The 21419-nt window shown below is 65.6% G+C and overlaps 3 protein-coding genes across 4 annotated transcripts; 1 reads left to right on the top strand and 2 right to left on the bottom strand.

The window, feature by feature from the left end:
- Positions 1 to 317: 317 nt before the first annotated feature.
- LOC308055703 (transcription factor CP2-like protein 1) lies at positions 318 to 10667 on the bottom strand (the record flags this gene model as incomplete). The annotated part of the gene is given in 16 exon segments (XM_080369991.1): positions 318 to 5932; positions 6005 to 6056; positions 6231 to 6376; positions 6450 to 6529; positions 6644 to 6734; positions 6822 to 6915; positions 7048 to 7102; positions 7175 to 7272; positions 7359 to 7469; positions 8015 to 8167; positions 8265 to 8371; positions 8829 to 8947; positions 8949 to 9055; positions 9648 to 9721; positions 9820 to 9968; positions 10585 to 10667. Coding segments are annotated over 16 exon segments (1557 nt in total). The 3' UTR covers positions 318 to 5894.
- A 1435-nt stretch (positions 10668 to 12102) lies between these two features.
- On the top strand, positions 12103 to 16774 carry STAC2 (SH3 and cysteine rich domain 2). Of its 2 annotated transcripts, none has more exons than XM_080369941.1 (11): positions 12103 to 12237; positions 13226 to 13418; positions 13537 to 13634; positions 13941 to 14022; positions 14167 to 14258; positions 14339 to 14408; positions 14487 to 14536; positions 15557 to 15591; positions 15688 to 15739; positions 15844 to 15981; positions 16088 to 16774. In XM_080369941.1, the coding sequence occupies exons 1-11, from the start codon at positions 12154 to 12156 to the stop codon at positions 16181 to 16183; spliced, it is 990 nt and encodes a 329-aa protein (XP_080226067.1). In that variant the 5' UTR covers positions 12103 to 12153; the 3' UTR covers positions 16184 to 16774. The 2 variants fall into 2 exon arrangements, with proteins under 2 accessions (XP_080226067.1, XP_080226066.1); XM_080369940.1 differs by having other exon boundaries at positions 15494 to 15591.
- A 1588-nt stretch (positions 16775 to 18362) lies between these two features.
- On the bottom strand, positions 18363 to 21375 carry RPL19 (ribosomal protein L19). The gene is made up of 6 exons (XM_080369709.1): positions 21240 to 21375; positions 20691 to 20797; positions 20122 to 20244; positions 19769 to 19889; positions 19260 to 19370; positions 18363 to 18552 (listed from the first exon to the last, which is right to left on the bottom strand). Exons 1-6 carry the CDS (start codon positions 21242 to 21244, stop codon positions 18429 to 18431), a joined length of 591 nt encoding a protein of 196 aa, XP_080225835.1. The 5' UTR covers positions 21245 to 21375; the 3' UTR covers positions 18363 to 18428.
- Positions 21376 to 21419: the final 44 nt, after the last annotated feature.

The raw sequence follows: 21419 nt of genomic DNA, 5'->3' as shown, positions 1-21419 counted from the left end.
CAGCAGTTGTGAGACATGATTTACTTGCGCTTCTCTACTTCCCATTCCCTGCTGACCACCCTGAGCATGCTCACATCGAAGGTTCATCCGTTTCTTCTGTGTCCTGTAGCATCCAGCTCAGAGGCTTCCTAGGTTGTTGTGATGTAGCTTGAAATCTGTAATGTCAGGCTTCGTTTTTTTTTACCCTCCTTTTTACCCTCCCTCCATCCTGCTTTTTTTTTTTTTTACAGATTTCTAATTCAGTCTTTTTTTTTTTTTTTTTTTTTTTTTAAGATTTACCAAATGAAATTTAGGACTTGATAATTTCAATTTTTAAAAAAAAAAGTACTTTTTACCATTAGAAGCCTGAGCCTGTGATGACCCGTTGGGAAGATTTTGAAATGGCAAGCGAGCTGCGCTGCGGGCTGAGCTCTTGTAGGCTTCAGGGCCGGTTTTTGTCAGCGATTGGGTGTCCAAATTTGTTTTGCATTTCAGGTTTTAATCCCAGTGACAAGAATATAACTCTCTTGATATAGGGAGAAAGTTAAGAGTCTCTGTTCCAGTGACCGTAAGTTCCCTACTCCTGTCTTTTCCCTCCCAACCCTTCATCCTGCCCCCAAGGAAAAGCAAAGTAGAATCTTTTTGCTTGTTGCCCCGATCAAGAAATAACGGCTCACTGGGAGGAACAGCTGCGAATACACCCTCGATTATTGCCCCAGTTTTGTACACCGAGGGGCGAGCGCTGGGGGATTTTGCTGAGTCTTCCGCAGGTAAGTGGTTTGCCCCAGCGAAGGGACCGTCTGGCTGCGAGGGGGGGTTACGGCGTGCCCGTCCCTCCCCGCGGTCGGGGTACGTGTTCGTAGCGGCTGCTTTGGAGGCGAGATTAGCCCAGGGGAAGCACGTACCAGCGCTCCCAGCGTTCCTGGATGCTGGCAGTTCGGGATGCCCCGTATGAAACGCGTGAAGAGATGGGCAGGTGCCAAGGGTCTGACGGGGCCGGACTCGCCCAAACCCTTCGCAGGTTTGGGGATGTCGAGCTGACGTGTGAGGAGTCGCGCTCTCCCTGCCGCAGGGGACGCGTGGTTATGGATGGTTCCCGGCTGACCGAGGCAGTGAGGAGCGAGTCCGGAGCCATCCCAGCTGCCGAGGAAGCGATGCTTCGCCGTGACGCCGGAGAATCCGGGGGGTGGGGGGCTTGGGGTTTCACCGGGGGGGTTGCTTCGAGGCCAGGTCTGTTGCTTCCCACCCATTATCGCCGCCTGAGCTGCCAAGGCAGGCAGAAGGGTCGCTTAACGCCACCAAAGCTGTATCCCCCTTATTCCTCCAACTTCAGATTTCCCCATCCCACCTGTACCGGCTTATCCCGCAGCGGCACGGTCTGCTGGGAGGAAATCCAGTGTCCCGCGGTTAAAAGGACACTGTCAGTTCCTTTCCCGTAGATCGCTTTTAATCCCTTCTATTTATTCAAATCCTCTTTAGCGCCGTGGATTCTCTTGCTCGCTCTCCCCAACGAGCGCGTTTCCTATCCTTGGGGGTGCGGGGAATCCTTGCTCTGGTTTTCGGGGTGGTGAAAGATCTTGGCCCTTCCCGCGGTGTAACAGACTGATCCGGCGGGTGCGCCCGGGGGCAGCGCCCGGCCATCGCAGGATTTGCACAATTTGGGGAAAAACACTTGGGTTTTAGTTTATACTGTGGCAGGGGAGAGCTGAAACAGATTCGTAAGCCAGGGTGTAGTGGGCTGATTGATTTCTTTGTGACAGAGCCGAGTTTTCAAGGGAAAACTCAATACAGAACCCAAAGCATTATTATTATTATTATTATTATTATTTCCGAACAGGGTGACAGCATTAAGGTAGCTCGAACTACTTGACAGTGTCCTTTTAAGTCAATTATCCGTCTTCAAATGGACTCTTCCTTTTGTTTGTATTTATAAATACCAATAAACACCATTTTCCAAGCTGTGTCTTACTGGAGGAATACCTTTTGTAGAGCGGGGGAAAAAAAAAAAAAAAAAAAACAAAACAAACCCAACCGTCCCCCATCCTGCCCGCAGCAGCATCCCGGCCCCTGGCTGGGTTTTGGCAATTGTGGTTCCTGCTCCACCGTGTTCCCGTGTTCCTGCTGGGTGGCCCTGGCTTCGGGCTGGTGGCCACAGGGGCCATCGGGCACCGAGGTTCAGGGTCGGGCGCGTAGTGGGGGTGCTTTGTATTCTGATTTTTGAGGGGTAAGTGATGCCAAATAGTGGCTCTGCCCGAAGGTGCGGTGAGGGGCAAGCCCTGACCGAAGAGAAATCCATTCGCCAGCTCCCTACTTGTGCCAAACGCGTCTTTTTTTCAGCCTCTGCGCTCAGGTCCTCAGCCCGAGACCCTGCGCCCTTCTCTGGCCATTACCCCATTCCTTGTCCTGCCTTCGCTGCGCCCCACAACCCCGAGATGCCTCTAATTGCGTCCCAGCCGGAGAGCGAAGGCTGGACCACGCGTGGCCACCTCAAAGCAGCGTTTTGTCCTCACCTGGATCTGCCTTTTGGTACCTGATCCCAGCCATGGAGCCGTCCCGGGATCAAGCCACCCCGGGATCGAGCCACCTTGTGATGGAGCCGTGCCAGGATCGAGCTGCCTTGTGATGGAGCCGTCCCGGGATGGAGCCGCCTTGGGATCCAGCCATCCCAGGATGGAGCCACCTTGGGATCCAGCCGTCCCGGGATGGAGCCGCCTTAGGATGGAGCCGCCTTGGGATCCAGCCGTCCCGGGATCCAGCCATCTTGGGATGGAGCCGCCTTGGGATCCAGCCGTCCCGGGATGGAGCCGCCTTGGGATCCAGCCGTCCCGGGATCCAGCCATCTTGGGATGGAGCCGCCTTGGGATCCAGCCATCCCGGGATGGAGCCGCCTTGGGATCCAGCCGTCCCGGGATGGAGCCACCTTGGGATCCAGCCGTCCCGGGATGGAGCCGCCTTAGGATGGAGCCGCCTTGGGATCCAGCCGTCCCGGGATGGAGCCACCTTGGGATCCAGCCGTCCCGGGATGGAGCCGCCTTAGGATGGAGCCGCCTTGGGATCCAGCTGTCCCAGGATGGAGCCACCTTGGGATCCAGCCGTCCCGGGATGGAGCCGCCTTGGGATCCAGCCATCCCAGGATCCAGCCGTCTTGGGATGGAGCCACCCCGGGATCAAGCCACCCCGGGATGGAGCCACCCCGGCCGCAACGTCCTCGGGGGGCACTGGGGGCAGAGACGAAGGGACCCCTGTAGGGAAACAGCCTGAGACCCTCTGGGCCCCTGTCAAGATGCTCCAGGGAGCTGCGAGGAGATGGGATGCGCCCAAAAATGAGGTTTTTCTGGTCTTTGGAGACCCACAGCAGCACTTTTTCTTCAAGTTCTGTGACTGCTCCCGCAGAGAACGAGGATGTGACAAGTGGAACGTGCCAACACAGAGGTTAATTGGAAGAAAAACCTTTAACAAATTCCTATTTTCTAAATAATATCATTGTAATTTCCTTTTTTCTTTCTTTTTTTTTTTATATTATTATTATTTTACTCAGAATGTGTTGTTCATGGCTGGCCCATGGTGTTATGGTGTTGGGCTTGGGTTGGTGGTTTTTTTTCGGTGGGGTGGGGGCGGATGGGAGATCAGTATGACAAGGTTCTTTGCTGCCGTGTGCCCTGAAAATGAGGTTTAAAACATTTAAAACGTGGCCTCTTGCGGTCACGTGGTCAGGGGGAGTTGTTTGGGGGGGGGGGGGGGCGGTTACACGGTTTTGTAGTGTTTTCTGGCACCCCAGCAAGCTGCCCCGGGGGTTCTGTTCGCTCTCGGTGCTGAAGCCTGGCAGGGGCAGCCAGGACCCCCAGGGAGTCCCATAGGGCCAAAAAAAAGGATGGGGGGGACAAGAAGCCACTTTCCTCTCGTTCACAGCTTTGGTCCATGCCTGGCCAGCCTGGGACATGTCCCCCCTGCCCCTCAGCCCCCCCCTTGGCTTGCACCCCCGGCACCCTGCCTGGGTGGCTGGCCAAGCCCCCCTGGGTGACTGCTGTCACCGGGGGTCCCGTACAGGGGGGACACCTTGGCACAGCGTCCTACGCAGGGGGGGACACCTTGGCACAGCATCCCAGGGGGGTCCTGTACAGGGGGTACAGCATCCCAGGGGGGTCCCGTACAGGGGACACACCTTGGCACAGCATCCCAGGGGGGTCCTGTACAGGGGGCACAGCATCCCAGGGGGGTCCCGTACAGGGGGGACACCTTGGCACAGCATCCCATTGGGGTCCTGTACAGGGGGCACAGCATCCCAGGGGGGTCCCGTACAGGGGGGACACCTTGGCACAGCATCGCCGGTGCCACCTCGGCTGGTCCCTTGGCACTGCCCTGCGGCGCTGGCTGTCACGGTGGGCCGTGCTGGCTGTGCTGGCAGCTGGTGCATAGGGTTGCCTGGCTTCACCTAAATGGAGGTTATTATTGATTTTTTTATATTTTTTTTTTTAAGAGACAAGTAAGTACAGCCCCAGGAGGGCACCCAGGCTGCGGGGGAGGGGGGGGGGGAGATGCAGCATCCCCCAGCACCCTGCCCTTTCCCCAGGGCTCTTCAGCCATGGACCTTCCTCCATCCCTGACGATGCTTCTGGGCTCACCGTGGTTTTCCTTGGCTGGCCCCAACCGTCAGCTCAGCGGCTGCTAAGCCGGGATTATTCCCCCTCCTCTATGCAACCCCCCCTGGTCCATGCTCTCATCCTCCAGCTCCGCTCCCATCCCGCTGCTTGGCCCAGCGGGGCCGGCGGAGGTGGGGGGGCCTGTCCCCGCAGACCCCCGTGATGGGGGGCAGGGCTGCCCCATCCCGCTCTTTTTAATGCGTTTTTAAACTGGGGTGGGCTCAGGGCGTCTGGTCAGTCTGGGGTGCTGGACACACGAGCTGGAACCTTGTCATACACTCCCTTGATTATATATGTAGATATTATAGAGAGATCTGTAAAATATTATTTTAATGATACTGTAATCTGTGCTTTCCTTGACGCTGTGTGGATATAATAATGCCATTAACTAAAAGTAAATATATATATATATATATGTAGCTGGGTTGTCACTTGTCTGTGATGCACCGGGTGCGACTATGGGGCGGTGGGGAAGGGGCTGGGGGGTCCGAGCCCCGACTCCCCCCGCCCGTGTGTGTTTTGGGGAGGGTCGTGGGTGTTCCCTGCCCCCACCAGCGATGGGTCTGTGGGCCTGGGTCTGCCCTTGCCCCCCACACTCGCTGCTGTCTGCTCTCAGTGTTTGCCGACCCCCTGATGGCAGCCCTGGTCCGGGGGGTGTCCCAGCACCACCCCTGCTTCTCACCTGCTGCTGGGGGACAGGGTCTGTCCCCAACCCGTCCCAGGGGCTCCCCAAAACCATGGGACTGTGCCCCACAGCAGGTGCGGGACCCCGGGGACCCCTTGCCCGAAGGCCAGCAGGTGCCGCAGCGATGAGGCCATGCTCAAGGCTGCTCCCTCCGTCCTTTAATACAAAAGAGGGACGAGGCGAAGGTGACACGGAGGGTTTGGGGACACAGTGGGTTTGGGGACATGGTGGGTTTGGGGATGCAGAGGGTTTGGGGACGCGGCTGCCATCAGTGCATGGAGACAGGGATGGAGACCAGCCGGCAGCCAGGACGGGACCCATGCCTCTCGCCCCACTGCACGAGGGGCTGGGTGAGCCTGGCGGGGATGGGGGGGATGGGGAGCCTGGCGGGGATGGGGGGATGGGGAGCCTGGCGGGGATGGGGGGGATGGCGAGCCTGGCGGGGATGGGGGGATGGCGAGCTGCACTGGCAGGGCTGGCTCTCCGGGACGGTGCCAGCCATGGGCTCCTCTCTCCATCCCGGCACAGCTCGCTCCAGCACGGTGGGCGATGTCCCTTCCCAGGGGTGACACAGCTCCGGGGGCCAGGTCCTACCGCAGCACCAGGTGGTACCCCTCCGGGCCGTGTGCTGCCAGGGACACGGCTCAGCCAGGGCCATCGGCCCCTGCCCAGCTCTGCTTGCCCACGGCCACCACGTTACCTTTGCTGATGGCCACCATGAAGCACGTCTCATCCAGGAGGTTCCTGATCATCTGTGGGGCAGGGGGGGTGAGGGGAGGGGGGCCAGGTTGGGGGTGCGTGTCCCATCCTGGAGCCCAGACCCCCATCCCAGAGCCCAGACCCCCATCCCGCTGCAGTGAGGGGCGCCCATGGGAGCAGGTTGGGGATCCCAAGGAGCCGGGCTGGATGGACCGAGGGGTCCTTACCGCATCGCTGATGAGGATGTGGATGCCGGAGGGTCCCTGCCGGGCCAGCCGCAGGATCTGGCCCACGGGCAGCCCCAGCAGCTCGGCCAGCTTCCCGGTCAGCTCGGCCACCGTCAGCTCCTCCAGGTGCACCTCCTGGTACAGCCCTGGGGACGGGATGGGGAGGGGGCGGTGAGCAGGGACCCTCCATCCCCGCGCTGCCCCGTGCAACCCCCGTACCTGAGCATCCCTCCTCCGCGCCCTCGGCCCCACCAGTGGGCTCCCGCAAGACGTAGAGGGTCAGCCGGGACCGCGGGCACCTGCGGAGGCAAGAGGGGGGTCTGCGGGGGGTGGGATCCATCCAGGCACAGTGGGGGCTCCTGGGGGTCCCCGGGAAGAGGCGGCGAGGGGCCCCGCGAGCTGCCCGAGCCCACCTGCCCGCCAGCGCGTTGCAGAGGCGGATGCCGTCGGGGGCTCCGCAGATCTGGATGAGGTCCCTGCGGGAGAGCTTCAGCAGGTCGGCGCCTGCGGGTGGGGGGGCTCAGGTGGGGGGCAGCCACAGGGGCTGGCTTTGTCCCCCCCTCCCCAGCCTGGGGCCACCCGTGGCTTCACCTGTGAAGCTGGCGAAGACGCGGGCGTAGGCGGAGAAGCGGCGTTTGTGCAGCCACTGCTGCGTCTCCAGGGGGGATGCGCAGGGGCTCAGCACCTGCGGGCAGCAGGATGGGAGCCTCAGCCAGGGCACGGACCCAGCGGGCAGGTTCCCAGCCCAGCCAACCCCCCCCTGGGGGTCCGGGGGGGGGCACAGGGGGGCACCAGGCTGCACCAGCAGCACCCTCACCTCACCGGGACTCTCCGCTGGGCTCTCGGCAGCGCAGGTGGGCGACACACACCCCCTGCGGGGAGGGGGGCCGGGGCTGAGCAGGGCACCCTGGCGGTGGGTGGGGGTCCGGGGGGGTCCCACTTACCTCTCAGGGCTCAGCAGCTTGAAGGGGTGAGGAGACGGCAGCCCTGGAGTGCCCGGGGGGCTGTGGGGTGCACCCAGCGCGTCCGGCCATGGGGCGCACTGAGGATGGAGGGGGGGCTCAGGGGGGCGCGGGGGCTCGGGGGGCTCCCCAGCCCGCAGTGGGGGGTGCCAGGGCCGGGTCCCACCTCGCTCAGCACCGTGCTCTCGTAGGCCGGCTGGAATTTCTCCCGCTCCAGCCCCGGCTGCTTCTCCACCTTCTCCCGATCCGTCTTCTGCTTCCGATCGGCCCCCTTGGGCTGCGCGGGGGGGCGTGAGCTTGGCCCCCGGGACCACCCAGGTCCCCCAACACCCAGACCCCCAGGCACCCAGACCCCTGGGATGCTCAGACCCCCAGTACACCCACCTTCCCATGCACCCACCCCCCCCGTGCATATGGACCCTTGTGCACCCACCCGCCCTGCACCCAGACCCCCCCTGCACCCAGACCCTTGTACACCCACCCCCCTGTGTCACCCAAGCCCCCAGTGCACCCACGTTACCCACCCCGGCAGGTACCCACCCCCCCCCCATGCACCCTGCCCCTGGTGCAACCCCCCCGCCCCGCACCCAGCCTCTCATCCACCCAGACCCCCCTGCACCCCCCCATCCTGCATCCCCCCACCCTGCACCCACCTCTCCTGCACCCCCCGCCCCGCACCCAGCCTCTCGTGCACCCAGACCCCCTGCACCCCCCCATCCTGCATCCCCTCACCAGACGCCGCCCCATGCTCAGAGCAGGATTTCCCAGGAAGGGGGGGCACCGGTCACCCTGGGGTCGCTGGTGCCCCCCCCCCCTTGGTACCTTGAACACCTTGACGAGGCAGCTGGCAGAGTGGAGGTGCTCGGGGGGGTCCCCCTTGCCCCCCACCCCAAAGGTGTCGATCTGGATGCGGAGGGGGACACCCTTCTCCCCCCCGTTCTTCCGCAGCGTGAACTCGGTGCTGATGCAGTGAACCTGGCCGGGAGCAGCGGGGGGGGGGGGGGGGGGAGGGGGCAGCTGCCGTGACCACCCCCCAGGGCCCCCCCAGCCCCGGGTCAGGCCCCGCTCCCACCTGCAGGAAGACCGAGGTTGGCCTGGAGGGGTCCCACAGGAATTCCGCCGTGTTGAGCAGCGTGGGGTGGGTCTGGGGGTCCAGGATGCCCACGGAGAGCGGGATGTCTGGGGGGGGGGGGGTGAGAACGGACCCCAGCCCCCTCCAGCCCCCGCAGACCCCCACCCCTCCCAGCCCCCCCAGCCCCCCAGTCCCCCCAGATCCCCCCAGACCCCCCAGACCCCTCAGACCCCCACCCCTCCCAGCCCCCCCAGTCCCCCCAGATCCCCCCAGACCCCCAGACCCCCACCCCTCCCAGCCCCCCCAGCCCCCGCAGATCCCCCCAGACCTCCCAGATCCCTCAGACCCCCACCCCTCCCAGCCCCCCCAGTCCCCCCAGATCCCCCAGACCCCTCAGACCCCCACCCCTCCCAGCCCCCCCAGGCCCCCCAGATCCCCCCAGATCCCCCCAGCCCCCCCAGACCCCTCAGACCCCCACCCCTCCCAGCCCCCCAGTCCCCCCAGATCCCCCCAGCCCCCTCGAGCCCCCTCAGCCCCCCAGCGCCCCCGCCCCCCGGCACTGACCGATGTCGAGGATGCGCTCCCCCGGGCGGCTCCAGCGCCAGCCCTGCAGCTGCTGCTGCTCCGAGTGCTGCAGCCGCCGGTCGTGGAAGACCACCCGCACCACGCTCTGCGCGCAGGATCGGGCCCCGCGGGCTGAGCCCACGGCCCCGCGGGGAGGGGGGGGCTGGGCTGAGCGGGGCCGGACTGGGACTGAGCCGGGACTGAGCTGGGGCTGCACTGGGACCGAACTGGGGCTGGACTGGGGTGAACTGGGGCTGGACTGGGGCCGGACTGGGGCTGGACCGGGGCTGGACCGGGGCTGCGCTGGGGGGACCGAACTGGAGCTGAACTGGGGTTGGACTGGGGGTGGACTGATGCTGAGCTGGGGCTGGACTGGAGATTGGGCTGGGGGTTGGACTGAGGCTGAGCTGGGACTGAACTGGGGCTGGACTGGGGCCGAACTGGGACTGAACTGGGACTAAACTGGGGCTGAACTGGGACTAAACTGGGGCTGAACTGGGAGGGCCGAACTGGGGCTGGACTAGGAAGGCCGAGCTGGGGCTGCACTGGGGCTGGACTGGGACCTAACTGTCACTGGACCAGGGCTGAGCTGGGGCTGGACTGGGGGTGAACTGGGGCTGGACTGGGGTTAGACTGGTGCCAGACTGGGGCTGGACTGGTGCCAGACTGGGGCTGTTCTGGGACCGAACTAGGGCTGAACTGGGGCTCAGCCAGGACTGAACTGGGGCTGAACTGGGACCGAACCTCCGAGCTTTGCCCCAGACACACCCCGAGCCCCCCCCCCCCCTATTTTGGGGGCGCCGCCCCCCCCAGTCTCACCTTGAGCATCCTCCGCCCCTCCCCACCGGGTACCACCCGGGGGGTCCCCACCATGCGGATCTCATAGGACTGCCCTGGGGGGGGGGGGGGGCATCAAAAATGGGTGCTGAGCCCCCAGAGAGGGGGAGGACCCCACCCCCCGGGGTGTCCCCCGCCCCCCCCCCCAGCTCACCCTGGTTGAGGTAGGTGAGGGTCTCCTGGTGGTGGCGGACGGCGGGAGAGGTGGGGGCGCAGAGAATGTACTGGAAAGCCGGGCAGGGGGGCTGCGAGGTGGAGACGCCGTTGGGTTCCTCCTTCAGGTAGGGCAGCACGGGGGGGTCCCTGTGGGAAATACCCCCACCCAAAAAAAAAAAAAAAAAAAAAAAAAAAAAAAGTGGGTGCTCAGCTGTGCCTCAGTTTCCCCAAAAGCAAGGGATGCTGCGGGGGGGCGGGGGGGGGGACCTGAGCAGTCCAGGGCTGGGGATGGGGTACATCCCCCCCCCCCCAAAAAAAAAAAAGTGGGTGCTCAGCTGTGCCTCAGTTTCCCCAAAAGCAAGGGATGCTGCAGGGGGGGGACCTGAGCAGCCCAGGGCTGGGAATGGGGTACATCCCCCCACCCAAAAAAAAAAAAAAAAAAAAAAAAGGGTGCTCAGCTGTGCCTCAGTTTCCCCAAAAGCAAGGGATGCTGCGGGGGGGCGGGGGGGTACCTGAGCAGCCCAGGGATGGGGATGGAGTACATCCCCCCACCCAAAAATAAAAAAAAAAAAAAAATGGGTGCTCAGCTGTGCCTCAGTTTCCCCAAAAGCAAGGGATGCTGCGGGGGGGGGGACCTGAGCAGCCCAGGGCTGGGAATGGGGTACATCCCCCCCCCAAAAAAAAAAAACAAAAAAAAGTGGGTGCTCAGCTGTGCCTCAGTTTCCCCAAAAGCAAGGGATGCTGCGGGGGGGCGGGGGGGTACCTGAGCAGCCCAGGGCTGGGGATGGGGTACATCTCCCCAGTGCTGGACCAGTAGTGGTCAGTTTGCCCGTGCCAGAAGAGCATGGTGATGGTGGGGGGGTGTCCTCGCGGGGGGGGGACACACACACACACGCGCGCGCACAGAGGGTGACAGCAGGGAGGGACACAGGTTGGTGTGTCCCCCGCCACCACTTTTATAGGGCGAGGGAGAGGTGGGCCCAGTTGGGTCCAGTTTAGGGAGTTGACAGTAAATACTGGGAGGGGGGGCGGGTCCCGGGGGGGGTCCCCACCTTTTGTTTGTTGTTAATACAAAGCGAGGGGGGGGGAACGGGAGGGGACACGCGGGGCTGGTGTCCATCCCCCCCCCCCCCCAACCATGCCCTGTCCCCTTGTCCCAGCCCAGCCAAGGACATTGCCCCCCCCCCCCTTGTGGCCCCTCCCCCTTGTGTCCTCCCCCCCTTGTGTCCCCCCCCCCTTGTCCCAGCCCAGCCAAGGACATTGCCCCCCCCCTTGTCCCCCCCCAGCCATTCCAGTCCACCCTGTCCAGGGCGACCAGCCAGGGCCGCCCCGTGCCAGCCCCCGCTGCACGTTAATTCTTCTAATTACCCCCCAATTTGGCTCATTTGGGGGAGAAAAAGGGGGGGTTGCTGGAGGGGGGCACCGACACCCCCACCCCCCCGATATCAAAGAAGGGGGTATGGGGTGTTAATGAGGGGGGGGGGGATACGGGTGCTGCCCCCCCTCCCCTTGGATGGTGGGGAGGGGGAATGGGGTGTCCAAGGAGGGGGGTGGGGGGTGCATAGGTGCTGCCCCCCCCTTCTGCGTGCAAATGGGGGGGGTCCGTGTGTGTTGCCCCCCCCCCCCCCCCCCGCATGCAAATGGGAGGGTGTCAATCGGTGCTGCCCAACCCCCCCCAAGGGACAATGTGGGGGCACATGAGAGCTGACCCCCCCCCCCCTCCATTATGAGGGGGTCAATGGGTGCTGCCCCCCCCAGGGTGCAAACAGGGGGACCCCTGGGTAAGCCCCCCCCCCCCCGGGTACAAATGGGGGGTCTGTGGGTGCTGCCCCCCCCCCCGGATACAAATGGGGGGTCTATGAGTGCTGCCCCCCCCACGGATACAAATGGGGGGTCTGTGGGTGCTGCCCCCCCCCCGGGTACAAATGGGGGGGGTCTGTGGGTGCTGCCCCCCCCCCCCCGGGTACAAATGGGGGTCTGTGGGTGCTGCCCCCCCCACGGATACAAATCGGGGGGTGGGGGGGGTCTGTGGGTGCTGCCCCCCCCCCCGGGTACAAATGGGGGTCTGTGGGTGCTGCCCCCCCTCACGCTGTCCATGGGGGGGGTCCCCCTCAGTGCCCCCCCATATGCGACGCCTGGTGATGGGGGGCAAGCCCCGCCCCATGAGACGCGGCAGCCAATGGGAAGCCAAAGATTAGCATATCCCTGTATCTCCCCCCCAGCGGGGTGGGGCTGGCAGCAAGCTTGAGCGCGGCGCTGTCACGACCGGCTCGTGGCGCTGTCGCGACAGCGGAGGAGGCGGGGGGGGGGGGAACGGGGGCGTGGCGGGCGCATGACGGAGCCGCCCGGGGAGAGCGAACCGGCGGGGCCCCCCCAGCCGCCCCCCCCCGGCCCCGGGGCCGGGCACGGCACCAAGGTACGGCCGGGGGGGCACGGGGGGGGCACCGGGGGGGAGGGGGGCGACCGTGCACCCGGTCCTGGGCGCTTCCAGCCGCTTTGGGGTGTCGCGGGGGGGTTCAACCCCGGCCCCCCCCCCGGCCCCGCTGACCCGCATCCCCGGCTGGGCTGGGTTGGTGCAGCGCGGGCGGGGGCGGGGGGGGGGGGGGCGCTGGGGTCCTGCTGCCCTGTGAGGGGTCCCCCCACCCCCGGCCGGGGTCCCTGCCACCCCTGGGGGTGTCCCTGCCACCCCAGCGCGTCCCCCCCGGCCCCTCCCGGGATCCCTGCGACCCTTTGAGGGGACCCTGCCATCCCTGGGGGGGTCCCTGCCACCCGGGGGGTCCCTGCCATCCCTGGGGGGCCCACCCGGCCCCTCTCGGGATTTCTGCCACACCTGGGGGGGGGGGGTGTCATTGCCATCCGGGGGGGTCGCTGCCATCCCTGAGGGTCCCCCCAACCCCTCCCGGGCCCCCTGCCACCGCTGGGGGGGTCACTGCCATCCGGGGGGGGTCCCTGCCATCCCTGGGGGTCTCCCCCACCTCTCCCGGGCCCACTGCCACCCCTGGGGGGGTCACTGCCATCCAGGGGGTCTCTGCCACCCCTGGAGGCCCCCCCCCCACCTCTCCCGGGCCCCCTGCCACCCCTGAGGGGTGTCACTGCCATTCCTGAGGTCCCCCCCCCCCTCTCCTGGGACCCCTGCCATCCCTGGGGGTGTCACTGCCGTCCCTGGGGGTATCCCCCACCTCTCCCGGGCCCACTGCCACCCCTGGGGGGGTCACTGCCATCCAGGGGGGTCCCTGCCACCCCTGGGGGTCTCCCCCACCTCTCCCGGGCCCACTGCCACCCCTGGGGGGGTCACTGCCATCCAGGGGGGTCCCTGCCACCCCTGGGGGTCTCCCCCACCTCTCCCAGGCCCCCTGCCACCGCCGGGGGGGTCACTGCCAGCCGGGGGGGGGTCCCTCCGGCAGATGCAGCGGCTGAAGCGGTCACTGTCCCTGCGGACGCTGCTGCGGAGCAAGAGCGTGGAGAGCCTCTTCCCACGGCCGGGCGGGGGGGGGCAGAGCCCCGGGACCCCCCCGTGTCCCCCCCGCACCCACGGCTTCCAGCAGTACATCTTCAAGAAGCATTGCCAGTGCGAGCTGTGCCGGCAGCTCATCGCAGGTGGGTGCTGGGGGGGTCAATTAGGGGAGGGGGGGGGGGAATTGGGGGGGGGGGGGGGAGGGCAGCCCCTCCCCCTGGCCGTGACCCCCCCCTCCCCTCCCCCCCTCGCTGCCTGCAGGCAACTCGCGCCAGGGCCTGCGGTGCAAGGCGTGCAAGGCCGGCGTGCACCTCTGGTGCTCCGAGGGGATCTCACACCAGCAGTGCCCTGGCAAGACGGTAGGTGCTGGGGGGGGGCAGGGGGGGGGTCACACACAGACCTACACACCCCCCCCGCCCCCACCGACACAGCCCTGTCCCCCCCTGACACAGCCCTATTCCCGGGGGGCTGCAGGCACTGGCGTGCATGGCTGTGCACACGCGTGTGCACTTGTCCACGTGCCCATGAACGCGGGGATGGGGGGGGGTCCCCACCCCAGGGGCACAGCACCTCCCCAGCACCCCAGTTCTTCCCCCCACCCCACCCCGGGGTGCTGGGTGCCCCTTTTTCCCACCCCACCACGCCCCCCCCATTTTTCCCCCCAGGCCACCTCTTTCCGCCGCAATTTCAGCTCGCCCCTGCTGCTGCCGGAGCAGGGGGGCTCATCGCAGGGTGACCCCCCCCCAGGTGAGCCCCCCCACCCTCAGGAGAGCCCCCCCGGCCGAACCGCAGAGCCAGCCTGCACCCACCATGGGGTGTGCCCTCCCCCTGGGGTGCAGGCTGGGCTGGGGGGGCCCTGACACCCCCTGTGCCCCTCCCCCCCTCCCCTAGACCCTGGTGTGGACCCGGTGTACGAGGCGCTGCGGTTCGGCACCTCCCTGGCACACGGTGCTGGCCCCCCCGAGCTGCCCCCCGGCATCCAGGTACCCCCCAGATCGGGGTGGGGTGGGGGGCACTGGGGGGGTGTGGGAGGGACCCCCCCCAAGCCCTCCCTCTGCTCTAGGGTGACAAGGTGGCCGCTGGGGAAGAGAGCAGGGACACCCCGAGTGGCACGGGGAGCCCAGGTGACAGCGGTAAGGGGGTGGCACTGGGGGTGGGGGGTGGGGGGCTATGGGGGTGTCAGGGCTGACTCTGTCCCCCTGTCTCAGCAGATGTCACTGCAGCAGAGAGGGACAGCGTGGAGAAGAGTCCCAGGCAGCAGGTGGGGGTGCGGGGTGGGGGGCAGGGTGGGGATGAAGGGTGGGGGCTCGGGTGATGCACTGGGGCTGTGGGGCAGGAGGGGGTGTTGGAAGGGGTCTGTGGGGCAGAGGGGTGGGACACTGGCGTGGGGCTGGGGGACAATGGGGCAAGGGCTGGGGGCTACCGGGCAGGGTGGGGGACAATGGGGCTGGGTTGGGGGCCACAGGGGGTGTTGGGACAATGGGGCTGGGCTGGGGGCCACAGTGCAAGGACTGGGGACAATGGGGCTGGGTTGGGGGCCACGGGGCAGGGACTGGGGACAATGGGGCTGGGTTGGGGGCCACGGGGCAGGGTTGGCGACAATGGGGCTGGGCTGGGGGCCACGGGGGGTGTTGGGACAATGGGGCTGGGCTGGGGGCCACAGTGCAAGGACTGGGGACAATGGGGCAAGGGCTGGGGGCCACGGGGCAGGGTTGGGGACAATGGGGCTGGGTTGGGGGCCACGGGGCAGGGACTGGGGACAATGGGGCTGGGTTGGGGGCCACAGGGCAGGGACTGGGGACAATGGGGCTGGGTTGGGGGCCACAGGACAGGGACTGGGGACAATGGGGCAAGGGCTGGGGGCCACGGAGCAGGGACTGGGGACAATGGGGCAAAGGCTGGGGGCCACGGGGCAGGGACTGGGGACAATGGGGCAAGGGCTGGGGGCCACGGGGCAGGGTTGGGGACAATGGGGCTGGGTTGGGGGCCACAGTGCAAGGACTGGGGACAACAGGGCTGGGCTGGGGACAACAGGGCTGGGCTGGGGACAACAGGGGCTGGGTTGAGGACAATGATGCTGGGGTGGGGACAATGGGGCAAGGACTGGGGACAATGGGGCAGGGTGGGAGATAACGGTGCAAGGACTGGGGGCCGTGGGGCGGGGTGGGGGCCGTGGGGCGGGGTGGGGGCCGTGGGGCAGGCCGGGCTGTGTCCGCAGGCTGCCCGGGGCTCGGCGCGGCGGGACGGGGTGCCCATGTTCTCCTACGTGGCTCTCTACAAGTTCGTGCCACAGGAGCACCAGGACCTGGCACTGCAGTGAGTGGGGAGGGGGTCTGCAACGCCGGGGGGGGCAGCAGAGCAGGGGGACATCCCCACGCTGCCCCACACTGCCCCACGCTTCCCCCCTCACAGGCCCGGGGACAGGGTGACGCTGGTGGATGACTCCAACGAGGACTGGTGGAAGGTCGGGGAGGGGGGGCTCGGGGTGGGGGGACAGTCGCTGGTGCAGCGAGGGGGAGGCGGGGGGGGGGTCTCGGGGGTCTCAGCCGCCGCTCGGCCGTGCCGCAGGGAAAGGTGGGCGACCGGCTGGGCTTCTTCCCGGCCAACTTCGTGCAGCGCGTCCGTCCCGGCGAGAGCGTCTGGAGGAGCTGCCGCGCCGTGCAGGGTGACAAGGAGCAGGGGCGCATGAGCCTCAGGGAGAACCAGGTGGGGGGGGGGGACCTCAGCGGTGCCACCGCCTCGCCGGGTCTGTCATCAGCGGGACGTGGCGGGGGTCCCACCGCCCAGCCACCCATCCCTCTGCCCACCCCAGATCTGCGTCGGTGTGGGCAGGACCCAGGGCCTCGTCCGGGTGACCAGCGGGAGGAAGCGGGGGCTGGTCCCCGCCGAGGCGCTGACCGAAATTTGAGGGACAACGGCTGGATCGCCCCCGTGGTGTCCCCGTCCCCGTCCCAGTGCCACCACCCTCTGGATCACCGCACCTCAGGAAGCCCCATCCGGACAGTACTTGACACCCCCCCACCCCCCCAGAGCCATGTCTGGGGGCCTGTCCCCAGTGTCCCCATCCCTCGGGATCCAGCCCGAGGCACGTGCCCCGCTGGCACGGGGCAGGGGACACGGGGGTGGCCCCCAGGGTGGCCCAGACGGGGCACCCACACGGTTGCTCCTTAACACCCCCCCCACCCCCACCGCCCCTCCACACGTGCCCATCGGTGTGTGTGCGGGCACAGCTGGGGTGGGGGTGGGGTGCGTGTGAGCACGGGTGTGCAAATCCCAAGTGCGCACGCCAGGGCTCCACGCGCACACGCCACAGCCGTGCACTAACACACGCGTGTGCAGCCCCACACGTGCATGCCCTGCCCTGTGCCGTGCGCTCGGTTCGCCCAAGCAATAAACCCACCACCCCTCCCCCACCACCCCTCCCCCACCGCGCCCGGGCAGCGCCCATCGCCCTTCCCGGGATGCTCCGAGATCCAAAATTAAACGCTGCTGCCGCCGCGGTGTTGGTGCTACCAGGTCATTTTCTGAAGAAGCTTCGATGTTGCCACGTGGCCGGGCGAGGGGGTGCAGGTGGTCACCCCCCAACTCCCCCCCCCACCCCCGCCACCCCCCCGAAGTGCTGGTGGGGTGCGCAGTTCCCTTGTCCTGGTGCTGTCCCCGTGGGGTCCCACGGGCACCGGGGCTGTGGCTGCGTGAGTCACACTGTGCCCGGGTGCGGTGAGTCACGGAGCTGGCAGCAGCGGGGGGGGGGGGTGTGGGGGGGCACGGGGTGGGGGGGGTGGGCTGGCCTGGGGGGGGGGACACGCTGGGACACGGTGTGTGGGCATGGCACGGGGCCCAGACCCCCCCATCCCCTCCATCCCGGTGCCCAGGCGGTTCCATCACCTGTGTGATGGGGGGAGGGGGGCTTGGATGTGTTTGCTGAGGGTGGGGCCCCCTCCCCAGGTTATAAAAGCCCCCGGTTGGTCCCCCCACCCCCCCAGTTTATAAAATCCCCCGCTGGCCCCAGCGACGGTGTGGAGTTGTGTGGGGTCCCAGCACCCGCAGGTGGTAAGGAACCGCTTGGGTGAGTGGGGGAGGGGGAGGGGGGGTCTGCGGGGTCTGGACCCAGCTCTGGGGAGGGGTCCCTGCTCCGAGCTCTGGCCCCAGCTCCCTCACACCTGGGGACACGCAGACCCCTGCCCGTCCCAGCCCGCAGTGGCCTTCCCCTGGGTGAGTCCGGGGGCTGCTGAGGGGGGGGGGCTGCAGGGGCAGAGCACCCCAACCCCCCCCCCCACACCCCCCGTCAGCTCTGGCCTATGCCCCACGGCAACGGGGGGGGGGGGGGTGGGGTGCTGCAGCACAGCCCCCTGCTCTGTGATCTCCAGCCCAAGGACCAGCAGGGTCTCCATCAAGGCCAAGGGCACCAGCCCCCCACCCTGGGCAGGGGACACACACCGGTGCCACCCCCAGCTGTCACCTCAAGGCCACCACAGTTGGCTCCTTCCCCGGTTAAACGGCACCAGCTCCCCGCCGCCCCGCCCCGGCCTTGGGCAGGCGGTGGGCTTGGGTCATTTAAGGGAGGCTGGAGGGGGGGGGGGAGGGGGGCTGTGCCCACCTCCTGCTGGGTTACAGGGGCTCCTTGGGGTCTGGCTGGGGCCTTTCCTGGGGGAACACGCCCCAACCCCCCCCCCCCACCAGAAACTGCCCTCTCCAGAAGGTTCCAGAAGCTCTAGCTTCAGAAGGGCTCCAAGCCCCAGTGCTGCTGCCCGTCCCCGGGAGCCATGAAGGGTTTTCGGGGGGCATGAAAGGCCCCCAGACCCCTTTTCTCCCACCCGAGCCCAGCAGGCAGAGGTGTCACAGTCCCCCGTGGGACAGGGGAGGCAGCTGCGGCGGCACGCAGAGCAGCCAGCCAGGGGCCAGCAGGGCAGACCCCTGCTCCCCTCATCAGCCCCCCGAGGCCGCAGCTCACCCCCACCCTGACCACCTCCTCTGGTTCCCGGCGAGCAGACCAGACCCAGTGCCAAGCCAGGGACCGGCAGCTCTTTCCCAGCCCTCCCAGTTCCAGAAACACTGGCGAGAGCGAGCGCAAACCTCAGCGGGAGGAGTCTGGATGTGGCGTTTTATTGAGTGCTCGTGGATGGAAAACATTATGTACACAAGACAGTCAGCGTTTACTTCTTGGTCTCCTCCTCCTTGGAGAGGGTTTTAATGATCTCCTCCTTCTTGGCTTGCAGGCGTTCCTCACGGCGCTTACGAGCCTCCTTGGTCTTGGACCTGCGAGCTTCAGCCTGGTCACTGCGAGAAGCAAAAGAGTTTGTGAACACGCAGGAATCGCCTCCACCACCCACCCCATCTCTTCTCACTCCACAGGGTCCTGGTGTGCCACAGCAGTGCCGAGGCAGCACAGCCCCGGCGCTCACGTGCCACCCGCAGCTCTAACCGCAGCTCCTGGAGGAGCCAATCTGGTCCCCACTCGGCCCCGAGCGCCACCGGGCTCTGCCACCCCTGTCCCACACGCCCGCTCTCGGTTCTGTCCGCCTGGCTCCGGGGACCACCCTGTTCGGGCTGGCTGGGGTCACACATCTTTACTAGAGACCAAGGTTAAGATACCAGCTTTTTTTTTTTTTTTTTTTTTTTTTTTCTCACCACTAAACAGCAGGATTTTGCAATCCGTTGGCTCTTGCGCCTCCTCACCTTCCCTGATCAATCATTTACTGAGCCAAGTGGCCGGTAGACGTACCGGTTCACAGCTGTACAAGCAACAAACACCTGCTCCACCTGCAGCGGAACACACAAAGCGCTGCCGGGATCACGTATTTCTCTGCTTCAAGCCAGCCCTACCCAGTTTGGGTTTGATTCTTCACCAGGGCTCCAGACAGAGCCACCAGCGAGAGAAGCTGGCCGGAATTACCTGCCTGCAGAGCTATTTTTTTTTTTAAAAAAAAAAAGTAATTGATTTCACAACCTACAAGACTGAAGCTTAACAGCGAGGCAGCACTTACGCCAAGAGCTTCTTGCGAGCTTTATCTGCCTTGAGCTTGTGGATGTGTTCCATCAGGATCCGCTTGTTCTTGAACACATTACCCTTGACCTTCAGGTACAGGCTGTGATACCTAACGAAGCAGAAGGGAACGGACTGTCAATGAGGCTTGCCTGGGAGATCAAACCACTGCGCAGCTTCCAGACATCCCGCACCCTTCCTGGCACGGCACAGCGAGGCACACAAGCATGCTGAGAGGGGCAGGGTCGCTCTGCTGCTGCTGCACTGGCTCTTCCCTCCTCCGAGCAGGCAGAGGGCTCGTCTGGAGAACTGCTGGGATTACTCCAGAGCAGCTCTCTCATGCCATGCTTCCTGGAGAAGGTTTTTTCACCCCCACGCCCCTCCCCCCCCCCCCCCCCCCATCAATCTGCACACCAAGGAGCTGGCTGCAGGAGATGCACACAGCAAGAAAGGGGTGTCTTAACTGTGGGGACACGCTACCCAAAGCTGGGCATGGCACGGCAGGCTTACATGTGGCGATCTATCTTCTTGGACTCCCTGTATCTGCGGAGCAGGCGCCTCAGGATTCGCATCCTCCTCATCCAGGTCACCTTCTCGGGCATACGAGCATTTGCCGTACCCTTTCTCTTACCTAGAGAGGGAAAAGAGGATGAGAAAGAGGCCAAACTTCTGCAAGTTGAACAAGGGAGTCTTTTGCTGAAGCAAAATTTAACCTCTTTACTTCAAGAAGAAAACTATTAACGTACAAACTGTGTATTTTTAGGTCCTGCCACAAGACTCTTGGAGATTGTTGCTTGTAGGTGGACCGTGTGCAACAGAAAACCAGACAGTTCTGCTGTTCCCAGGGGGGAGCCGGCACTTACCGATGCCCATGTGCCTGCCCTTCCGGCGGGCCAAGGTGTTCTTCCTGCATCGGGCACGGGAGTGAACGGTGACAGGTTTGCGGATGATCAGGCCATCCTTAATCAACTTCCTGATCTGCTGACCTAAAGAAATAAACTCTGCGTTCCAATGTGTTCTGTGCAACAAGGGGACACGGTAGGCAAGTACAGACTTCAATCCTGCTTGGATGAAAAGGATCCAACGCAAAGGACAAGCCAGACCCCTAAAGCCCAGGGACGCTGCTGGAGCTGCTTTCCCTCACCCCATTTCTTCCTCATTATTTATCTCTGAGGACATCACTAAAGCCACTAAGGAGAACCCACCAGGCACCGCATCAGCGCGCTGAGGAACTCTAAATGCTGCTGCTGGACTCACTTCCACTTTGAAGTACAAAGCAGTTGCTCAGGTGTCAGAATTTGACCTAAACCAAACTCAGTGCTACCGAGCTAGTAAAAAACCCTCTCCCTGCATCCCTGACGCATCCCTTTTCCACAAGGGGCAACACAAGCGACGCGCAGCAGGGCCCGGTCCGCGAGAGGCGATCCCTTACGCGAGTTAGCGTTGGCGATCTCATTGGTTTCGTTGGGATCCAGCCAGACCTTCTTTTTGCCGCAGCGCAGGACGCTGGAGGCCAGCCTCTTCTGGAGCCGGAGCATACTGCGGAGAACCAGGCAGGCAGCTCAGCACCACGCAGGCTCCCGCGGCCGGATGGAGCCCCCGCAGCGGCTGAAGGCCCGGGATAGGCCGCAGCGAGGCTGCCGCGGCAGCACGACGAGCAAGGGGGAGCGGCCAAGGGCCGCAGAGCCCCGGAGCTGCGCGGCCAGCCCCGCTCAGGGCCCCCTCCCCGCCTCTCACCCCCCGGGCTCCCCTCAGCGCCGGGCCCGGACGCCATTTCGCCCCCTCCCCTGCGCCGGGCCCAACCGCCATTTTCCCCCGCGGCCTGAGGAGGCCGCAGCCGCCCCGCAGGGGCCGGAGCCCCTCCCGCAGCGCCATTAGGAAGCCCCCGCTATTGAGGCCATCTCCTCGGTCATCCCGCTATTAAGGCTTCCCCACCGCCGCCGGGGCAGCCCCACGGCCCGCCGGAGCGCTGCCCCCTCACCTCATGGCGGCGGCGGCGGCCGGGCGGAGAGGAAGAGGGGGCGGGGCCGGCCGCGCCCACCGCCAGCCCGCGGGGAGCGGCACGTACCACCCCGCGCCCGCCCCGCTCCGTCCCCGCGGCCTCGGGGCGGCTCGGAGCGCGGTGAGGGAACAGCCCCGGCGGGACTGCGGGGCAGGAGGA

This window comes from Falco punctatus (assembly GCF_963210335.1).
Source record: "Falco punctatus genome assembly, chromosome: 19".
In the NCBI taxonomy this organism is placed as follows: Eukaryota; Metazoa; Chordata; class Aves; order Falconiformes; family Falconidae; genus Falco; species Falco punctatus.
Note: the sequence above shows the minus strand (reverse complement) of the source record. Positions and strands in the feature narration are given on the sequence as shown.

Bases quoted from the DNA above. Each gene is read 5' to 3' on its own strand.
- STAC2 (XM_080369940.1), top strand. From the start codon at position 12,154: ATGACGGAGCCGCCCGGGGAGAGCGAACCGGCGGGGCCCCCCCAGCCG. The intron at 12,238-13,225 runs GTACGGCCGGGG...TCCCTCCGGCAG, and splicing joins GGGCCGGGCACGGCACCAAG to ATGCAGCGGCTGAAGCGGTC. The intron at 14,409-14,486 runs GTAAGGGGGTGG...CTGTCTCAGCAG, and splicing joins GGGGAGCCCAGGTGACAGCG to ATGTCACTGCAGCAGAGAGG.
- RPL19 (XM_080369709.1), bottom strand. The intron at 19,890-20,121 runs GTAAGTGCCGGC...TTCCCTCTCTAG, and splicing joins GGGCAGGCACATGGGCATCG to GTAAGAGAAAGGGTACGGCA. The intron at 19,371-19,768 runs GTAAGCCTGCCG...CTGCTTCGTTAG, and splicing joins AAGAAGATAGATCGCCACAT to GTATCACAGCCTGTACCTGA.